This window comes from Mesocricetus auratus, unplaced genomic scaffold, assembly GCF_017639785.1.
Source record: "Mesocricetus auratus isolate SY011 unplaced genomic scaffold, BCM_Maur_2.0 Super-Scaffold_100676, whole genome shotgun sequence".
Lineage (NCBI taxonomy): Eukaryota > Metazoa > Chordata > Mammalia > Rodentia > Cricetidae > Mesocricetus > Mesocricetus auratus.
This window is the reverse complement of record NW_024429266.1, coordinates 152,243,646-152,265,528: the sequence shown is the minus strand read 5'-3', so window position 1 is coordinate 152,265,528 and position 21,883 is coordinate 152,243,646. Positions and strand designations below refer to the sequence as shown.

The window sequence follows — 21,883 nt, the reverse complement described above, 5'->3', positions numbered from 1 at the left end:
AACCCCACCTCCACCCAGGGCCATCCTGGTTAACATTTCTCCAGGCTACCCAGATGATCTGGGCCCCGGGGGTGTTGCCACCTGCCTCTCTTAGGAGCTGGTAGGGACAGAAGAGGGGTTACAAGGAGACTATATCTCACCAAGACATTTTTTCAGAGACCCGGCTGTGAGAAAAAGCATCATATTAGGGTCAGATGGCATGGATGCATTCCTCTCCCTATGCCCTGATTGTAGCCATGAACATGTTACTTTATGCCTGTGTTCTTATCTGGAAAATGGTGCAGAGGAGGCTGGGCTATGAAAGAGTGGCACGTTCACTCCTGTCTTTGAGTTCTCTACTAGGGACCTGCTAGGCTAGACTTGGGGTACCCTGGCAGGGACCCTACAGCTGGGCACTGCTACTCCTACCCCACAGAAAGAGAGCTGACTCCAGACAGGAGATCCCTTCTCCCTGTCTCAGACAGCTTGGTAGGCAGGCAGGACACTGCACTGGGGTCTGAGGAGGCCACACCCAGGCAACACATGCTTAGTGCCAGGCTCTGGTTGCCACCCATGTCACCCTCCTAGACACACACACAGCTACTCCAACTCTGCCAGCTTAAAACGAGGAGGCTGCCAAGGCCTCCACAACCAGGCTCAGACCAACAGGGCTTTGCAGGAAGTGACCAAGCTCTAAAGTCTACCCAACCTGGGGGCACAGAGGACTCCACTCACAAACTGGGGTGGGGGGCACTCCTCATGAGAGTCATACGTGGGTGTGGCATCTGAGCTGCTGTGAACTGAAGGTACCAAGGACTGATGTCTCTCCAGGTTCTTTCTCCCCAGGGCCCTGGGGGCTCCAGTCAGTCTTTGCCCTTAATCACAGCAGCCTCTGCAAATGTCTACATATTCTCCTAGGGGTGTTTCCTTTTTATTCTTTATTTCTGTTTCTCTAAGCCAGGCTCATTTGTAGCCAAGAATGGCCTAGAACTCACCATGAAGTCCAGGCTTACCTTGAACTGCCAAATAAATAATCCTGCTTCAGCCACCTGAGTGCTGGGATTGCAGGCCCAGCTAACATGATTTCATGTTTTGTTTTCTTGGAGAAAAGTTCTCTTGTAGCCCAGGCTGGTTTCAAACTTGATTTGTAGCCAAGGATTTCCTTGACTGATCCTCTGTCTCCATCTCTTGAGAACTGAGATTACAGGAGTGTAAGACCACCCCGATCTTATACAACACTGGGAATGGAGTCCGGGAACTCATGAAAGTTAGGCAACTCTACCAACTGAGCCACACCACCAGCCCTCCCCTGGAATAATGTGCAGACAGCAATATACATGGGCCCCACGTTTGAACACTTGCCTCCAGTGGGCGTGATGCTTCTGTTGATACATGCTTCTGGGTGCAGCAAAACCCACATGGTGTCTTGTTGAGAGGCATTTGGACAAGTCTGTTTGCAACCCCCATTATACAAACAAGGAGATAGTTTACAGACTACTTGAGCCGAGACCTTGGTTCAGATCCTCACTCTTCCACTTCAGCACTTTCTTCAAGGAGCTAACTAACCCCTTCCTGCCTGTTTCTGTACCTATGAAATGGGTACAAAATGGTAAATCCTGACACCCTGAACCAAGGCCTGGCACTTTGTGGGGTTCTGTCCATGGCAGCCTTTGTCCATGTGCTCACACCCTCCTACCCCATGTATCTCATCACATTTCTCATCCAGCTGTGCTACTGGTGCATCCTGGTCACTCTCCCAAGCTGACACGTTTCGGTCTTCTCTGCCTTCTGGGAGGCCCACCCTGGGCCAACATATCCCTGTGTGTTTCAGCTGCTTCACAGGTCTGTAGGACCCCTCTACCCTTTCCCTCACTGGGCTCCGCAGAGCCACCGTCCCAGTCCAGATCTGCCTGCCTGTCACCCCTCACTTCCCCAGATCCCAACCCCAGTGATCTTTATCACCAGAGATGCCACAGCTTCTCTTACTGGTGAGCATCCCCTGCCCTTCACGCTTCCACAGCTGACAGAAAAAGATTACAACCCTGCTCCTTACTCGAGAGATATGTGGCCTGGGGCAAACTCCTCACCCTCCTGGGGCCTCAGTTTCCTTATCTGCTGAAATGGGGATTGTGGCACCCATAGACCTCCATCGATGGAAAAAAATAACAACACATCTAGGGCAGCTGCCCTGGTCAAGTGTCTGGATTGGTGAATTTTGAATCTTTATTTCCAGTGGTCCTCAGGAGGCAGGACGGTCTACCTCAGAACACAGCAACAACCTGGAGCCTGAATGACATTCTGACAGAAACTCCACAATGGCAAACTGCTGTCACCACTCCCCAATGTCCTGGGAGATACCTCCAGTCAGATGTGGAGAGGCCATGGCAGAGGGGTACACTGTGGGGTCTGGTCCAGGTCGGTGGTTTGGACAACTGATGACTTTGGCATCCTCCCCACTCCAGCAGAGGGAGTATGAAGGATGCCATGGAAGCTGTGGGAATACCCCACATGGTAATGAACATGACTCCTGTAGTTGGGGCAGATGCAGGGCAGGAGAAAGCCCAGCTGACCCACATCCTCCTACCCGTGCCTTCGGGAAAGTTGGCAATCACTGGCTAGGGGTGGGTCTTTCCTGCCTAGGTCATGGAGAGCCCTGGCTGTCCCCTTTGTGGTAAAATAGCCAGAGGGCAAGTAGGCCTTGGGGCCACAGACAGAGATGGAATCTGTCACGTTGGGTGAGGCCAGCGGAAACTGTCACTCAGGGTCTGTGCAGCCACTGATCTTAAATGTCACCTTCGCTGTCCTCCCTCCAGGAAGTCCCACCTCGGGCTAGCTTGGCCACCAGCCTCCACATGACTCCTACTTGCTGGGCCTCACCGCTTCTCCTCTCCATCCTGTTTGGCAGCCTCTTAAGAGCTCCAGTTTGGAGGGTCACTACTGAGCTAAACATTCCCCCCAAACTTGCTCCCATGCTGAACGAAGGAGATTACTGCCCGAGTGGGGTCTGGGGCATCCTCAATGCCCCACCCTATCATCATAGAGGGGCTTGGAAAAATATAGGTCTGGACCTTGATTTATTGAGAGGAACCCAAACTGGTGAATCTCAGCCTTCTTCCCTAGGCCTCCACATCCTTACCAGGAACTCCTGCCTGTTGGCTGAGAGCCCAGCGCCCCCTGGAGGCCTGTTATGGAAACTTGCCTCAGACCTGTGGGCACCATCACCCAGGGGAAGGCCCTCTCCAGACTGAAGTGAGGGAGTGAACCAACCAGGTCAAGGATGGCCCATCTTCTGGCTGATCTGGACAGCAGGCTACCCTACCCCAGAAGTCCCTCCCTGCAGCTGGAGCTAAGCCGTCCTCTCTGACTCTTCATGACCTGTCTGCATCCCGTGTGGGATCCTCCCTGGGACTCAGCTCTTCCACCCCAAGGCCCAGAGACCCTTGGGCACCTGGTGGGGAGTGGAGGAGCGGCCAGCAAGGCTGGCTCCTGCTCTTCCTGCCCCTCCACGCTCACTGGCAGCTGTCTTCACAGCAACAAACACAGGCGGGTGGGCGGGTGGAAGGGGTGGGGGACAGGCATGGTAATGTTCTGTGGGTAGCCGTCAGGGCACAGCACAAGGAAGCAGGGGGATGTTTGAGCTCTGTGCCGAGACGCAGGGAAACTCAGGCCCAATGAGCCCCAGGTCATGCAAATTGAGGATGGAGTCGGCGATTATACGGGCTGTTCGCTTCTGGTACCCACCCGAGGTTACCATTAGGATGGGTATATCGTGGGCTCGGACCAACCGGAAAACCACTTCATCCCGCTTCACAATGCCCTGTGGGAAGACAGAGAGGGTGAGCTCAGACGGGCCTAAGTTCCCATGGGGTCAAGAGGTACTATTACAAGTCTAGCCCTGCTCTGAACTGCTGCGGTTTTAGCTCGTCTCTCTGAGACATAAAACTGCCTGTATTTTCTGCTGCTGCCAAACCTCAGAGCATGGTTTTCCTGCCCTACCAGTGCCAGAACACACAGCTTGGCGGACAGACAAAGACCCAAAATGGTCCCCAGGATCCAGATTCCGCAGATGATGGACACATGTCCTAGGTGGCCCTGGAGTCAATGTTATGGTTTGAATATATGCGCCCCATAGCTTCATGTGTCTGAATGTTCGGTCCCCAGCTGGGGATGCTGCCTCAGAAGGTTCTAGACCTTTAGTTGGCAGAGCATGCTGGAGAAAGTACATCACTCCTGGTAGATTTTGACATTTTGTACCTGGCCCTACTTCCTGTTCTTTCTCTCTGCTTCCTGTGTGCAGATGAAATGTGGTCTCTCTGCTTCCGGACTACGCAGTCAGCCTCATCCTCCTGCTGCTATGCCTTCCCCACCATAATTAACCATATTCAACTGTGAGTTGAAATGAACCCCTTCTCCCCTAAGTTCCCATGTTCATCAGAGTAATTTATCACAGCAACATAAAGTAGCTAAAACGGTCAGAATGCAACCCTGGCTACGGGCAAACCCTCAAGGTGGCCCCCAATGTTAGGACATACCGCTGGGCTGATGGACAGCCCCCCAAGACGGTCCCCCTCGAGGACGTCTGTGCCTGCGTTGTACACCACCACATCAGGCAGATGCTCCTGGAGGGACCGCCTCACATTCCTCTCCACTTTTTCCAGGTATTCCTCATCTTCCGTGCCCCACTCCAACTCCACCTTCCGCCTGATGGCCTCTGGGAAAGAGACACAAATAGCCCCAGTACAAAGCAGGAAAAATGCGGCTGAGGATGGGAAAGATGTGGGGACTTGTTGATGCCAGTGGCAGGACAATCTCCATCTCAGTTTGGTCTCTCATTTCTCCAAAGCTGAGCGGCAAAGGGGTCCACACGGCACTACAGGTGATTAAAGCTGAGGCACTTCAGCCTTGAGGGCCTACAAACCTATCCTCAGGTCCTACCAACAAAGAACACCCCCTACATATTCAAGCCCAGGCTCCCACTAGTACAGAGTCAGCTTAGGCAGAACCAGTGATGCACTGTGCAGAAATGGCCTCACCATGTTTTCATCTTAGATGTCTCCCCCAAAGGTCCGTCTGTTGAAAGCTTGGTGCACTGCACCTTTAAGAGTGGAGGCAGTGCTGTTACCAGGGAGTGATATATCAGGAACATGTGTCTTCATGTGTCTCTTTGCCTTCAGCCATCATGACACGAGCTTTGTCCTACCACATATATAGTCTCGGTACCCTATAACATGACAGGCCCAAAGCAACTGGGCCAATGAACATAGACCAGGATCTTGAAGCCATGGGCCAAGGCAAATCTTTGCTTCTCTCAAGCTGTGGGCCAGCTCCACTCCAAGGTTGCTGCTGACCTTGGTAGTGGCCCCATGGTAGTGGCATCTTCAAAACTATGCCGTGTATTCTGTCATGGAGACAGGAAGCTGGCTGAGAATATACTACCTGTGGAGTGGACAGGTTGATGATTTCAAATCAGGTCTCAGAGCCTTTGGGTTATGCACTGAGTCCATTTTTCTGATTTTAAAACTATTGTACTATATTTTAATTACATGTATATGAAGATGCATACATTAGTACAGTGCCTGCAGATGGCATCAGATTTCTTGGAGCTGGGATAACAGGTGTCTGTGAGTCACCTGATCTAGAAGCTGAAAACTGAACTCAGCCATTTCCTAGCCCTTATTTTTGGTACCAGGTCATGGGGGTACTGCTGCTACAGGTTTTGGGACGATTGTAACAACATTTTAACTTTGGGCTGGGAAAGCTATTGAGTACTCAGTGGCTCAGTGTGAGGTTCTGTGGGAGCTTGGTAGACAAGAGTGGTAGTTTGTTTTTTTTTTTTTCTCCATGAAGGGGTCATGGAGAAAAGCTGAGGCGTGGTACCATGTGGCAGGATAAGAGACCCTGAAGAGGAACCAGGAGAGGCTATTGGTGAAGGTGAACCCAGTCACAGTGTAGACTCCAGAATTTTGAAGATCCTAGTACCATGGTGAGCAGCAGCTGTGGAATAGAGATGTCATGATCCTAGGACACAAGCTGTGTATACTGCAGAGGCTGGAACTGGGAACATGGCCTAGGCCCCTGAACCCAGAGGATTGTGGTGAGTCCCAGATACACTGAACTTTTTATACTGTTGAATTTTGGTTTGGCTTTGGTCTGATTGTCATTGTGCCCTGGCGCTTCCCTTCCAAAGTAAAAGAGGAAAAAAGTGTTTAACTTACTTTGATTTTATAGGAACCCAGTTATCAAACTGTAGATAATTTAGAGAAACTTTGGAGTTTTAGAGAGACTCAGATCTTGGAAAGACTTTGGGTATTTTGAAGAAACTCTGAAAGGGATTTTGGATGTTTTAGACACTGGATTTTTTTAAGTGCTTGAATTTTTAAAGACTGGAACATTTAAAAGTCGGAAACTTTTATAATGTGATACTAGTGTTAACATGCCATCCTGGGGACAAACGAGAAAGGAAAGGCTATAACTGAATAGTGATGTGTTTCTGTGTCTAGTCGACAAGGTGTCAGTTGTGTTGGCTTGTTTTTGTGGGTGATACCACTCCTGGGCAGGTGGTCCTGGGGTTTAAGGAAAGAAGCTGAGCAAGCCAGGAGGAGCAAGCCAGTAAGCAGCACTCCTCTATGACCTCTGCTTCCGTGCCTACCTCGAGATTCGATTCCTGCCTTGAGTTCCCACCCTGACCCTCATAATGGACTAAATATAGTGTTCCTGTCCCTCAAGTTCCTTTTGGTCATGGTTGTTTTGCAGTGATAGAAATCTAACTAAGGTACAAATCTTCTGAGCTTACTGCGGCCATCCTTATGTTTTCTATCTCTCTCTGTGTGTTTCTGTCTCTCTCTGTCTCTGGCTCTGTCTCTGTTTCTCTCCCTCTCTCTCTCTCTCCATGTAAGCTCACCTCTAATGTGAAGCCTTTGTGTATATTTCCCAGACACTTTTCTATGGTCTCGGGGGTCAAGTGACTCTCTCAGGTCTCCGTGTGCTTGTGGGTACAGTGGAAGCACCCACTTCATGGGAATACTAGAGATAAATGAGGTGACACAGCCACACCCACCAAGTACACACTGAGGGCAGAGTGAAATTTACCTTTAGCGAAGCGGTCCCCAGGGTAGATGTGACGGTTGTAAACGTCCATGATGTATACACGCCTGTCACCCATGAAGTCTCGCTCATGGCCATTGCCCTGTGGGCAGATGCAATTGTCACTGAAGGCAGCTGGTCTCGGGAAGGGGGCTCTCCAACCACCATAGGAACTGCCCCCTGCTGTGTGTGCTCTGTGTTGTGGGCTAGAACTTGGGGACCTAGTGTTAGACAGCTGAGCTGGACACTCCAGACACAACCCAGTAGCCTCCTTCAGAACCTGCAGGATGCCCAGCCCTGCCTCTCACCCTCTCTGTGAAACAAGGCAGGATCTGGTCCTGCTACCCTCTTGGCTCTGCAGGGGTATCAGGGTTGATGGACAGCAAACTGTAAAGGACTGTGTATGTGTGACTTGGGTTTACTTGGAGCACAGTATGTATGGGTCAGAGAGAGCAGTTGGGGATGTTGAGGGTATGAGTGGGCAGCAGGAGGTAGTGTGACCCCTTGGGTTCCAGGTTGGGGGCAATGAGGAGAACCTGCCACCCTAGCTGGACTGAGCTGCCAACAGGGAGACTAAGACAGACCATAAGTCTGCACCTTGAGCAAAGCAGATTCAACTGTCTGAAGCACACTTGGGGACATTTCCAGAAGGAGGGCACCCCGCTGTATGGGGCTGTATGACAGACAGGCTGCCAGGGACATGGGAGAACTCTCCCACCACAGGAAAGTGCTGGGGCTGGGCTCCTGCAGAGTGCTCACCTGGTGGGCATCGAGATCAATGATGGTGGCCCTGGAGATGCCTTCCACCCGCTCAAACAGGAACTGCCAGCGAGAGAAGAGGTGTGAGGACCACACAGCCAAGGGACCCAGCCCTCTGGGGATAAGGGGTTGAGGGATCAGGAGGACAGTGGGTAATACATTGCTTTCCCAGGAGTGCTGGGATGCCTGGAGAAGTATGTGTGTGTGTGGTGGCAGCAAGGTGGGGGGTTGGTCAGGGAAGGTTCTGGGGGCAGGCAGTATATTATGACCTAAATGCTGAGGGATCAGGTCCTGGATCCCCTGGGGAATGTGAGGGTTGACAGATGAGCCCCAAAGTCTTGGAATTTAACTCCCCAAACTTGGCCTCATTCTACAATGCTAAATCCTGATGCCTCTTCCCCTCCAAGTACTCCTGTGCCCTGTTCTAACTGCCAGGCCAACTGACAGTCCATCTACATGCCTGTGAGAACAGAGACCCCATTAGCCTGGCACCCAGCATGAGACTGGGCAGAGAGCATGTGGTGGGGGGGCAGATAGGGGGTTTCACAGTCTTTCATTTGGGCAAACTCCCTTCACTCCGTTTCCTCATTTCAGTGCTCAAGGGTTGGGGTGTCCAGGTTAGGATAGGAAATCACAGAAGCTGTCCTGTTGTCTCCTTGCCCCTCCCCTTCCTCCCCTTCTCCCTCCCTCCTGCAGCCATGTCCTTCTTCCTGTCTATAATCCTGAAACCTGCCTGTCCCTCCACCCACCACCCACTCTCAGCAGAGGCTGCCAATGCTCCCTCCTGTCACAGACAGGCCCTCTAGTGGCAGGAATGTGCCAGATGCACTGGGAGGAAGCCCCTCTCCACTGTGAGCCCAGTGCCTTCCCTGGAGGGTGTGGGAAGCTACGGAAAGCTGTGGGGGAGGGCATTAGAAGTAAGGTACCTAAGGGTCAGACACACCTTGATAGCTAGTGTAATGTCTGCATAGGCACAGAAGCCTCCGCCACGGTCACTGGAGCAGTGGTGGAAGCCGCCACCTGCAGAAAGGCAGAGGGTAGTAACGGTCAGAGCCAGGTCCAGATGCCCTCTAATCCCTTCCATGCCCATATCCCCCTCCTGCTGGGATTCCAGGTTGGCCAAATGAACAGCACACATGGGCATGTTATCAGTCCAGACCAAGAGGTAGCTCCATGCCAAAGCCACCCACAGAAAGGGCCCCTCCCAGGGAGACCCAGCCACATCAGCCAGCTGAGTTACCCTTGGGCTCCCATACCAGGAAGGGGCAGCACCAGCAAGCTTGCCTTGGACCCAGGTTTTCCTAGTAGTGGACACAGATGACTGGGAAGGAGACCTTTTTCTGGCCAGCTATTCATGCCACCCCAAACCCTAAGATAGTCTGGGAGTCCTTCTTGATTTGGACCAAAGAGATGCTGTTGCCAGTCTTCTGTTAGAATGGCTAGTAAGCTGTTATTGACCCTGTATTCCACGAGAACCTTCTGGAATGGAGATACAAAACTAACCCCACCCCCAGCAGTGTAAGGTTGGGGCCACACACATGATGGACTTGCCTCTTCCCCTGGGGACCCTAGTAGGTTTCTCTAGAGAGCTTGGTGACGCTTCTCTATAGCCGAGAAGAGAGCTCCGTCTTCACCAGTATCTTTTACAGATGAGCTGCCTCAGGCACAGAGAGGATCAACAACTTGCCCAGAGAACACAACTAGCAAATGGCAGCACCATCAGTGAAAGCCAGACTTGATCAGGACCCAGATGCTCAGCTTTAACCATACCCTAGTTTCTATTGTAGACGTGTCCTCCATGAACTGGGAACCATGTTACAGACACACAGGGCATGGATCATGCATGTGTTTGTGCAACTGGGTATCCTAACACCATGGCTACACCAGGCCTAATGCTAGGGACAATTCAAGCAAGAAAAAAACAGGCTCCTGGCCATGCAGAATTCACAAAAAATGGCGCAGGGCCTCGCACAAGCCAGCACCTTCTCACTATATTCAATTCCTCACAAGACAATAATAATGGAACAGCAAAGGAAAGGCTGCTAGAGGAAAAGGTTCTTCAGTTGTCAAGGGCTGTGAAGACAGATTGCAAGGGTCACACAGCCCAAGGAGCTGGGGAGCACTAGCCCTCAGAACCTGAGGTACTGAGCCTGGACCTATCCACTCATCACATGACTAAGACCTATCCACTGGCCTAGACCCCAGAAGGATGGAGTCTTTCAGGACAGTCAAATGGGGACAGCTAATTCCACACAGACATGCTCAGGGGATATGCCCAGGGACCTTCCTAAGGGATGGCACAGGCTCTCTGGGTAGGAGAGGGCTCTGTCATTAGAAATATGTAAATGTTGGGTAGGGGCATTCTCAGAACAAATGTCCCACAGCAGATAGAATCTGGTGGGGGCTTCAGAGGAACAAAAATGCTTAATACTCACTTCACAGCTACTGAACTGGCTCTGAGGGCTTTCCTGTCCCTCTGTCCCCACACCCTTTCCAGCTCCACCAAGCCAACCAGACATTCTGAAGCCCCAGTACTCACCAACATTGATGGCCCAGCCTCGTTCCACAGCCAACTTCCCTGCCTTTGAAGACAAGCAGAATGTATGAGCTGAGGCCTCATCCTGGGGCAAGCAGGCACTCACCCCATCAATATAACCTCTGGGGCAGGCACAGGCCACAGGTGGAATCAGGAAACACCCTCCCTACCCCTCAGCAGACAAGCAGCAAATTTTGTCAGGCCAATGGAGGAAAAGAACCAGACTGCCAGTGTGTGGAAAGGTTCGGGGTGGCCCTCCTGTTTTCACAAGGAAAACACCAGAAATTCAAGTTAAGTGAGCTGAGGATTCCCAAGTGACCTTCAAATGGAAAAGAAACAGTCTGCTTGTGGAAATGTCATAGGCTGGTGGCCAAAATCCTGCAGGCATCCAGGGTGAGTGGCAATACAAAATTTGGCAGTGTCAGAGGGCAATGGCCCTGTTGACTCAGACACAAAGTGTCCCTCAGCCAACTCTCCAGCCTGCGACTAGTGCTACTGCAGAATACACGTTTGTTGGGTTACAAACACAGTAACTCTAATTGTTGTTAGGTAGGGTAGGACCCTACAGGGCAAAGTGGGGTGGGGGCCGGGGGCTGCACACCCCACCCAGCCTACCATGATGGTGCCTCCAGTCTGGGTCCGCAGAGGCCTCAGCACCTTCCTCTGCACAAGGAAGTTGGGGAGAAAGATGACTGGGGGTATCTCAGTGATGGTAGCCACCACGAAGGACCACTGTGGAAAGATACATGGAAGTCAAACTTGGTGCCAGGTTTGGGGCATGGTAGCTCCCTGCTCTGTATACTGTCTTTGTTGGGGAGTGACAGCTGTGAGCTACCTTGCACTCCCAGGTTTGAGCTTGGGCACAGTGAAGTTGATGTTGGTGTTCTGAGGCACTCCTCTGCCCTCTTGTGCTCAGAAAAGGGACTGCAGGTTGCTCTAAGGTTAAGCCTGCACGTGGCTCCTCAGCAAGTACCAGCAGGGCCTTGGCTCTTGCGCCAAGTACTTTCTATGTACTTAGGGCTTGTGAGACACCCAGGTAGGCTTGGGGTCCTGTCTTGTTCTGGGACACTTGTAGCCATGGCTAACAAACCAGCAGGTGCAATGATCCATCTTCGTGGGAAGGAGAGGGCCTTGTGGAGAATCTACAGAATCTACAAGAGTCCCCAGATGCAGGAATTAGGCCAAAGAGGCAATTTAGGGCAAAGAAGTGAGTCCGGGAATGGCAGAAGCTGGGCACAGCAGGGCAGGGTAGATAAGTTTCTCCATTTGTTAAGGACCTGGTCTCCTAACAGACTCACAGCATAGCAGAGACACAGAAAAACAAAAACCAGAACTAAAAACTAAACACACAGGGAGCCGGAGTCCATATCCAGATAATGGAGATACTTTGTTACTTTTCCTGCACTTTCACGCACAAGCCTCCAATCCTGCCTGGCATTGCAGAAGCCTGATTTGATGTGTCTAGCACTCTTCTGCTCTGTTCTTTTACCCTTGTTGGAGACCTGATCTCTCTACTTATCCCTGAATGTCCAGGTACGATGTAGACCAGGCTGACCTCCAACTTAGAACCACCTGCCTTTGCCTCCTGAAGGCTTCCATTAAAGGCATGTGCTACTACACCCTGCTGCTTGTTGTTGCTGTTGCTATTATTATTCTACAGACAGTTGTTACTTCCTTGCTTGCCCCAAGATCTACTGGGACTTTGGGCCCATGTGTAAATGAAGTCATGTTTACATGGAACCTGGGTGCATCCTCATGCATAAATCATGCCTAGATTAACTATGACGCAGACTCTGTTACCACTCTGAGAGAAGTTTAAGCCATAGTTTAGGGAGTAACACAAGGAATTTGTGTGTTAAGATGGACGCAATATTCTTTTTGGAGTATTCTCCTTCTGTGGATGGTTAAACCTGAGAACAAAGGATCCAAATATATGGACTCTTGATTGTAGTTATGAGTCAGTTCTGAGCTAAAAATAGTGTGGTGGTGCATGGCCTCCAGCCCAGGTTGGGATGTGCAGGCAGAAGAACAAGGAGTCTAAAGCCAACCTTGGCTACACAAGACCCTGTCTCAAACGAACAAAACAAAAATAGACATGCTTAATTAAAATCTCACGCCTCGGTTACTTCGGGCATATTTCAAATGCTGGCCAGCCACTGTGGCCAGCGATTGGATGGAGCAGATCAAGGATGCTCCCATCACAACAGCTTTATCAGGCAGCACTGCTCTGGGGAAATAAAAAAACACAAACTGTTGGTGACTGAATAAAACGTTGGTGCATGGGTGAGGCTGCCTGTGGCTCTGAACCAGGGAGATGGTAGTTACAGCGATGGGGTGAGTGGCTATAGAGCCTGAAAGTGACATTGACACAGGGTGAGCAGCAGAAGACAGAGCAACTGAGAAGGGCATTGGTGTGGAGGGGACAGCATGGGACAGATATGATTATCTGGGATGTGCAGCAGGTTAATCAGGGGACAGCCCAGATTTTTAGGCATAACCTACCCAGAATGCCTTGTGACAAACCTGGTCAGGGCAAGGGCTTAGGGATGGTTAGGCTGGATGCAGGGCCAGGGCAGGGCTCTACCTCAGCTGTATGGTTTGAGATGTAGCCCTTTCCCTCTGTGCCTGCCTTCCTATCTGCAAAGCGGGGACTGGAACCAGGGTGTAGCTGTGGAACCCTGCTGCAGAGGTCTGTCCTCACCTCCATACAACACTGTCCTGGCTGCCCAGAGGCTATACTAGAGCTGCACACCACCGCCAGAACACGGGCATCCCTATCCAAGGCTACATGACATCTGTGTCTATCCCCTTTAGAGTTATGAGTTAATAAAACTTGCCTGGGGATCAGAATGCAAAGTTAGCCACACTAGCTAGCCATAGAGGCCAGGAAGTGGTGGTACACATCAGGACTCAAGAGACAGGAGCAGATGAATCTCTGTGAATCCAAGACGAGCTATACAAGAGTGAATCAGTCTAAAGAGTAACAGAGCTCACGCCTTTAATCCCAGCATGGGGAGGTATAAGGAAGAAGCAAAGGGTCTCATGGGAGATTCAGTTTCCAGTCACAGGGAAGACAGGGTTTCCATTTCAACCTTGGTAGAGGTAAGAGCTACTTGCTGGCGCTTTGCTTTTTTTTCTCCAGCTTGAACCCCAGTATCCATCTCTGGGTTTTTATTATTCATCTTACATATTGGCGACCTAAACTAAAACTGCCAGGCCTGGAGGCCCAAGCCTGTAAGTCCTGCTGCTCAGGGTTGAGCTCAAAGATCATGAGCTCAAACCAACCTTGTCTCAAAATTAAAAAGGCTTTTTATTATTATTTTTAAGGAGGGAGGTTGATGATGTAGCTTAGTAATAAAATGCTTACCTGGGTTTGCACTTCAGTATGGAGAAAATTAAGTAACTAAAAAGTGAGAAAAAAACCCTAAACTCACAGGGACCCCTGGGTTCTATTACTTTTTTCTTCCACTGCCAATCAGGCCAATCCAATGCTTTGCTTTGTGTTGGGGTTGTAGATTCCTGATATGATGTCTTCTTGAGCTCGCTCTGTTGTTTTATCTGTTACTTTACTTTTGCTTGCTATAAACCCATTTACTCAAACTCATATTGCAACGCTAGATCTTCTTTTGATACAAAAGTGGAGTATACACTGAGACTGGGTATCCAAACAAATTGTATGGGCATATCCATAGCAACACTACTGACGATCGCCAAAATGGAGAAGTAACTCACATGTGCGTAAGCGAATGGATGGGCAAACAAGATTCGATGCACCATATGGCGGAGTATTATGTATCCAGGAAGAGTAATGTGTAGGGGGTGGTGCATGACTTGGTGACAAAGCGCTTGCCTTGCATACTTGAGCTCTGAATCCCGGTCACTGGGGAGGAGAATGAACGACACCTGTTCAATGTGACGTGCAGCCAGGCAAGCCAGACACCAAAGCTCGCAAAGTTTGATTCCATCTGTACAAAGTATGCAAGTCTTTGGAAGCACGCTAGAGATGAGCGGTGACAGGGCAGAAGGCAGGGGGTACCAGGAAGCAAGCACTCTGTAGGGTCAGGGTGTCTTTTCAGGGTGACGGGAACAGTTGTGGATCATGACATCACATGGTGAATGATGGAGATGCTGCTTTAAGACGGCGAGTCGTGTCATATGGAACTAACCACATCTTTATTTCTTTAAGAAAAGGAGAGGTGGGCCTCTTGGGGAAGAATCGACAACGTCAAAGACCCAGGCTCCCAATCCCAGTAGCCTCTCCCATCTTCTACCCTCCAGGTGCCCTGAAACCAGTCTCCCTCCCTCTGCACTTGTGGCTGTGGCTTAGACTGCCCTTGCCCTGAAGTCAGTCTCCCTCCCTCCTACAGTGCCTCTGCTGCTTAGACTGCCCTTCCCCCACTCTGGGCCCTGCTGGTCTCACTGTCCTCCATACCCCACCTAGCTGTCCCCCTTTCCATGAACACTTGGCTCCTATCAGCGGGTTATATTTCTTCTCCACTCTCCACTGGAGAGGAATTTAGCCTCGGGTTGCATCCCTTCCCTGCAGGACCCCGAACAGTGTGCATGCTGGTTATGAACTTGCTGACTGGTCTCAGGGACAGACACCAGGATCTTCCCAGCAAATAAAGGAACAGTGTTTATGCTGACAAGATGCCACCCTTAATGGGCCCAGTCCTAGGCTGTACACACGGTTGGTGCTCCTGCACCGATGTCCTCTTTCTCCTTGGGTGCCCTGCTCATTGGAACGGGAGGCTACAGCAGTGCAGGATCAGGGATGAAGCCCAGGGCAGGTGTGTGGACAGAGTAGATGAGGCAGGCAAGAGGGTACATGGTACGCAGCACCCACAGACGGACCCAGTAACAACCCTGGGAACCCTGAAGGGACCCGCCAGACACTGCTTGGGATGTCCGTAGCAGAGGAAAAGGACAGACGGTGCAGACATGGGGTGAGAGACATGGCGTTAGATAATGGGTCTCACCTGGGTGTCCACAGCACCTCACCCATCAATCTCCCACTGCAAAACTGGTCATAGTACTCAGGTTAAAATTCTTGTTTCCTCCTCAGGTAGCCAGACCCAATGCAGCTTGGTGCTGGCTAGGCAGGCCACACAAGACCTGGTATATTACAAAAGCTGTTTCTCCCTTTGCTCTGGATACCAGGGAGCTCTGGGCCAAATGTTACTTCACATCATGTTGGTGAACCTCTATGTTATGTTGATACAGCGGAGTTCCCCTGCTCCAGTCTTACTGTCTTTTTGGGACTCTCAGACTACGCTGCTTCCAGATTTTTGGGACCATGATGAGTAGGCAAGCCTGCCTTGTCAGTTTCCCTGAAGGTTTTATAATGGGTGGGGTCCTGGTAACTGTCCCTCCAGGCCCAGCCTGATCCCAGGCCACTCTTGCGCTCTTCCTGTCCAAACGCACAGCCCCTACCCCCGCCTTCCCCTCCTCCTCTGCACTCCTGGCCAAGCTCCTGGCTGTGGACTAAGCACGAATGTCTGGGCCCCAGGAAACCAGGGCAGCCAGGCACTGGGCTTCCAGCCAATGCCTCACACCTCTCTCCTGGGAACCAGGGTGCAGCCTCTTCCTGGCAATCTTTCATGAGGTCATACTGCCATGGCCCATCTAGAATTCTCACAGCTCAGGCCATGGTCGGAGAGGAAAGAGGGCAGCGGCCGGGGACCTGGTCCTGAATAGATGCCTGCAAGGGTTCTCCACGCTTAACAAATTCCCCGCCCTCCCACCCCTCACCCCTGCACGCCTGCCCAGTAATGACCTTGAGCTGGCACAGCTTCCTTCTGAGCCAAGGTCTTTCCAGACAGAGTAAAGGGGCCTGTTGACTTTTGCCATCTGTGGAGTCCTGAGTCCAAGATGCCTCTGACAGGAAGCTTGGGGGCCAGGGCTCCCACACTCTGAGGCAGAGAATCAATAGCACCCTGATTCAGCTCCAGCCAGGGCAGGCTGGCAGCCATGGATTCTGACACTGGCTCCCACGCCAACCTGCCACATAAAGGACACTAAAGACCCCAGCTCCCAACAGGAGTTTTCAGTGGCCTCCTGTACAAAGAAGTCACAGGCAGGCAGTGTGAGTCCAGTGTGGCCTGCAGTCGGACTTTAAAATCTTACAGTTAGCACTTTCAGAAATCAGGGTAGGGGACTGAGGTATGGCTCAGTGATAGAGTGCTTGCCTAACATGCATGAGGCCCCCAGGTCAATCCCAACAATCATTAAAAAATAAAACCACCCCTCCCCGAAAAGCCCAAAGCAAAAAAACTAGAAAAAAGAAAGAAATCTGAGAACATCATTTAATAATCAGCATCTGGCTTTTCTTGGAAAAGTGGGCACTGTGGTCATGCTGGGCAACCAACCACGTGGTCCACGTGGGAAGAAAAGGTCTTCTGCAATTCACCCCAGACACCTCCACCTGCCCCTACCCAGGTCTTTATGCTCCCTGCTGGACCCTGGGGGAGTTTCAAACCCATTTTTAGCCCAAGACTTTTCATTTACAAGAAGTCCTTAGAATAGCATCTCAGCCCACTTCAAAAACAGGTCAGAGTGAAATGGCCTTAGTGGCCAGGACCAGGGCTGGTGTCCCCTGCCCACTAATATGATCCCAGCAGGAGCCTCTGAAGAGAGCACAGGCTGAAAGTCACTAATATGCCCAAAGCCTGCAAGGGTTCTGTCTGCATACCCCTGCTTTCACAAAGCCTGAAGATGGGGAGCTAACCACCCACAGAGATTATCTTCTTGTAGCCCCTCCTTAATAACTAGAGACTCCCAGGTCCCCCTAGGCTAGGGAGAGCAGTAGGTTCCCCTAAGGCTGAGCTTCCCCTCCTCCAGCCACTGTGCCTGGTCACAGCCCACAAATCCCTGTACTGTACCTTCAGCTCATTGAGATAGCGCCTCGTATGCACCACCAGCAGGTCCTCTTCCGAGGCCTCCCGCGCCTCCACCAGCATGCCATCCGACAGCAGCTTCTCTTCTGGAACCACAGAACAAGACCCTGCTTCCTTTCCATTGACTCCCAGGCCAGGCACAGCCCCCAGGCCCTCCCCAGGCTGCAGGCTGGGTATTCTGAGAATGGCTGTCTCCCTAGTCCAGTGTGTCCAGGGGCTAGGCTCTCTGCCTCTGAGTGTTGAGCTTAGAAAACACAGCAGTCTCCATGTTTTCTGCGCTGCTAACAGTCACCAGGTGACCTCAGGTACAACTGGATGACTTCCAGAAGCAGGCAGCACAAGGAACAGGGCTGCTCTCAAGGTAGAAAAGGCTCCTCTTACAACTCACCCTCAACAGGTTGCTTAGGATTTGTGGCTTCTCCTCAGACTCTTCCTGAGTCTTGCTAACCAAAGGACAGCAGTGGTTCACAGACGGCACAAGCCAGAGTCAAACAACTGCTGTTTTCAGAGCACTGCCTTCCTGCTGGAACCTTCTATTTATGGCAAGTGAACGGCCTTTTCCCATATTGATGACATGGGTTTCTTAAGTTAAAAAAAAATTCTAAGTCTCAGTCATTTAAAAATATGCGGTAAAATCGACGGGCCAGTGGCACAATGGATAAAAATATGCAACAAATATAGGGGTAAGTGGTATAGGGGAAATCAGGGTGTCTGAGTGGTTTGCAGAAGTCTAGTGTCTGTTTTCTGTATATGACGACCAAAGATTCACTTCACTTTGCACAAGCAACTGAGGCTAAGAGAGGGCGCTGCCCCAGAGTATTGTGAGACTGGGCCATGATGCTCTGGATTCTAGAGAAATCAGAATATAGGGTCTATTTTCAATGAGTCATGCTCAGAAACCAACCAGTCCCATCCACTTCTACACACAGATCCAGGCAGGTGCTCCCTCCTGCAGCATCCCATGGCCTGGGGCACAGCCAGACTCAGCAAGCTCCCTTCCTGCCAGGGCCTCCAAAGAGCCTGTCCTGTGGTCCTGCCTCCCAGCCCTCCTCATCCTCAGAGGAACAGCAGCAGAAGGGACTGGCTGCTTGCTCCCAGCTGAGGGAGATGTGGCACCCTTCTGTTGGGCCACGGGGAAAGGCAGGAGCCCAGGGGGCAGAGAAAGCACCAATAGGAAACCGCTTGTGCAGGCAACAGATGTGCAAAGCCAGCGTCCCAGGCTCCCACCACACCACACATCACTTGCGTGCTTTCTACTTCATGTTTTTCCTTGGATGTTCGGCCGGTACCTACAGAGGAGGGGAAAGCTGCACCACTTGTCTTAGAAAGAAGGTCACCGGAGGAACAAAAACAAACCCAACAGAAACAGCTGTGTTATTAATTGTCTAATCTGGTACTATTTTCTGCACGAAGCGGAGCTGGGGGCCTGCTCTAGATTTTTAGGAGGGGAGGGGAGGACTATTTCTAACTGGAGGGAATATGAGACAGGGCCCACTGTGCTTAGCAGCCTGCCTGGAAAGACCCTTTAACAGCAGAAGGCAGTCTAGGGCTGAATTTGGATAAGGATGGTGGGATGGATGCAGAGATGGAGGGGGCAGATGCAAGCCTGAGGGGGAGGGGCGTGCTTTCTTACCTTTCAGGAAGTTGATCACCTTGCCCCATTTTCCAGCATCGAAGGGGTGCAGCTTCTCCAAGCCCATGAAGGTGATGTTGTAACGTGGCGAGTACACGATGGGCCAGCGTTTCTCTGGTACATGCTGGTACAGCTGTGTTGCGTGCGGCCTTCGATGTGCAAAGAGACAGACGCAGATATGGCAGGCAGCCTCCTAGTAGAAAGCTGTTTCCCCCTCCCCATTCACACCAGGAGATCGCTTAACACCAACAAGAATGACAACAGCTCCTTTCTGAGCCCTGGCGGGCTTTGCCTAAAACCGCTTCCAACTCAATCCTCACAGCAGCTCTGGGGACCAGGTGTGCCCAAGGTCACATGCCAGTGCCAGGTGTATTCAGTAGTGCTGGCGCCAAGGCCCAAGGCCTGCACGGGGGAAGGCGGGAGGAGGGGGGCGGAATGTGGCTGTCTCACGAGTCAGCTCACACATCTGCGAAGCTGGGAACAAAATGCGCTGAGGGGTAGAGGGGCCTAGATCGCGACTGCAGGAGGCTGTGCCCTCGTCGCAGCACCCTGCAGCCCACCGCGGTGCCCTGGGGAGGGGAGACCTATCGTTCGCCCTCCCCGTCTCCTAGCCCGCCCCACCTGTCCCGCCGCGCCCACGGGGACCCCCAACACCTATACTTGGCCCCATGCACGACCCCGCACACTCACATCCCGCAGCCGACCCTGCCTGCTCTGGCCGCCACTCCGCACCGGGAGGGGTGGGAGGAGTGTAAGGGGAGGGGCCGGCGTAGAACACGCCTCCGTGGCGCTGGGAACTCGGGGTGGAGCTCTGGCCTGCAGCTGCGTCACAGACAACCGGCCAAGAGGAGGGATCCAATGGAGTCCCGCCTGGGGGATGTGGTCACGCGCAGCTCCGCCCGCATTCCCAGGGTAGAAATAAGCAGACACTTGTTTAGGTGGTGTGATCTGATCAAGGGCTTCTCTGCGCCGTTTGCGCCTTTGGCCTCAGTGTGGAAAGTGGTGGATCTGCTCTGGGTCTACCATCCCCGATGTGTGTTCCCTCCTGGGCTGCAGTCCTCCACTCCTGTACCATCTGTGGCTTCTTCATCATGATATAAGCACTCCCTACTTGTCATAACATTCTTTGAACCTCAGGTTCACTATCTGTAGGACAGGCCTGGTGGTCCAGTCTTTAGGGTACAGTCTTGTATATTTGAACATTTCTCCTGTCTCCATTCCCCCTACATCCTGACCCTAGAAACTGAACGGCAGCTGGGTATGTGTCTGGAACCTGGGAGGAAGCCCCAACAATAGAGCCCAGAAGAAAAGACAATCCGTCTCTGTTGGCCCAGCTGTCTCCATCAGCCAAACAGAGGCAGCTGAGCAGGGGCTGCCAGGAGCTAGCATGGCAGCTGGGAGCCTAAGGGCTCCAGGGTCATGTGAAGGGAACCAGCAACATTTTTGTTTTTGTTTTTCGGGCGGTGGGGGCAGCGTGCCAGTGTGAAAGTGTAGAGCAGAAAACAGCTCTGTGCAGACAATTTTCTCCCTCCACCTTTGTGTGGGTTTCAGGTGCTCTGGCCTGGACACCAATAGCATGTATTTGCCAGCTGAGTTCTATCATGGACTGACAGTTTTGAAGAGTGCCTTCGATGTGCCTACTGTTAGACAATTTTCAGAAAATATAACATAGATTGTGAAAGATGCTGAGACATACTGTCCTTGGGAGTGTGAGGCCATTCAGGAGTCACTGCACCAGCCATCGGTATTAGGGTGGAGCCTGAAGAGACAAAACCTTCAGTTCAGAAGACAAAGGCAATTCCTTGTTCTTAGAAGTTTGTCGGAGTTTCCATACCATGTGACCTAGCCTTTGTGCTGGGAGTTACAGAGCCTGAACCATGGTCGATAAGGCAGTGAAGTTATAATTCACAGCTGCTTTAGGCTTGTGCAGGAAGAGGGAACGGTGTTTGATTATCACAAACTAAGAGGGGGGTCTTCCATATCTCTTTGTTATCACAAGGCTCCAGCTTGTATTCAACCCAGACTGGGCATCTGCCAGCATCCTGATCTAGGGAGGTTGAATCAGCTCTCTGGGCTTTCGCTCCTACATTTAGAGAGGAATAAGGTGATTCTGACTGTCCACGTTCCAGGGAAGCCAAGAGACTCCAAAGATAACATCAGCTCTTACTGAGTGCCTGTCCGGTGCTAGGTCATTCCCAAAAACCTCATGCATATTGAACTCCAAAAAACTCTGGAAAGCAAACTATCCCCATTTTATACAAGTGAAACTAAGATTAAAAAAAAATAGAGTGAAGTCATTTGCCCAAATATCAGGGGTGTGGATAGATGTGTAAAACTTAGTGACAAAACAACAACAAAGACCCATGTTATACTGCCAGAGAGGCTGGTCTCATCTCAGGGGACTTACTTGCTCTGGGGTTTGGGAAAGCGACACAGGTGAGCATCCGGTCAGGATCATACAGCATTTAGGAGCTGAGGCCCAAGAGAGCAGAGTTGGTCTGAGAGTATGCCCTCAGTTTTGTTTCTGTGTCTGAGGATGGAGGTAGTCTGAGGAACACTGGAGATTGTGAATCCCTTCAGCCTCACTGCAGGCTGGACCACCTGCACTGACTGTCACAGGAGTGAGAATGAGCTATGTGATTAAGCAGTTGAATTGGGGGGGGCTCCTTATTACAGCGTCCTCACACATCTGTTGAGACCCAGCAACAGGGCCACAGAAGTGCACACAGTAGTCAGAGTAGAGACCCTCGGCCAAGTCCATGGGAAGTAGAAGGAACAAATCTTTTACCTTTAAAAGTGAGTGTGGGGTTTTTGCCTGCATTTATGTCTATGCACCACACATGTGCGGTGTCCATGGAAGCCAGAAAAGGATGTCGGATCCCCTGAAATTGGAGTTACAGATCGTTATTAGCCACCAATGTGGGTGCTAGGAATTGAACTCCAGGTCCTCTGGAATAACACAGCCAGTGTTCTCACCCACCGAGTCATCTTTCCAGC

General features: G+C 51.5%; 1 protein-coding gene across 1 annotated transcript; it reads right to left on the bottom strand.

Moving 5' to 3' along the window:
• Nucleotides 1-2,180: 2,180 nt before the first annotated feature.
• On the bottom strand, nt 2,181-19,728 carry Hdac11 (histone deacetylase 11). The gene is made up of 10 exons (XM_005071161.4): nt 19,577-19,728; nt 18,887-19,035; nt 17,239-17,339; nt 10,973-11,089; nt 10,361-10,403; nt 8,765-8,841; nt 7,822-7,884; nt 7,069-7,165; nt 4,512-4,690; nt 2,181-3,796 (listed from the first exon to the last, which is right to left on the bottom strand). Coding segments are annotated over exons 1-10 (1,044 nt in total). The 5' UTR covers nt 19,579-19,728; the 3' UTR covers nt 2,181-3,580.
• Between the last annotated feature and the right edge of the window lie 2,155 nt (nt 19,729-21,883).

What these genes read in the sequence shown, in the direction of transcription:
- Hdac11 (XM_005071161.4), bottom strand. An exon ending in GCTATCTCAATGAGCTGAAG is followed by an intron (nt 11,090 to 17,238) that starts GTACAGTACAGG and finishes ATCTTTCCACAG; the next exon opens with TGGTCCTTCGTGGTGGCTAC. An exon ending in AGACTGGAGGCACCATCATG is followed by an intron (nt 10,404 to 10,972) that starts GTAGGCTGGGTG and finishes TTGTCTTCAAAG; the next exon opens with GCAGGGAAGTTGGCTGTGGA.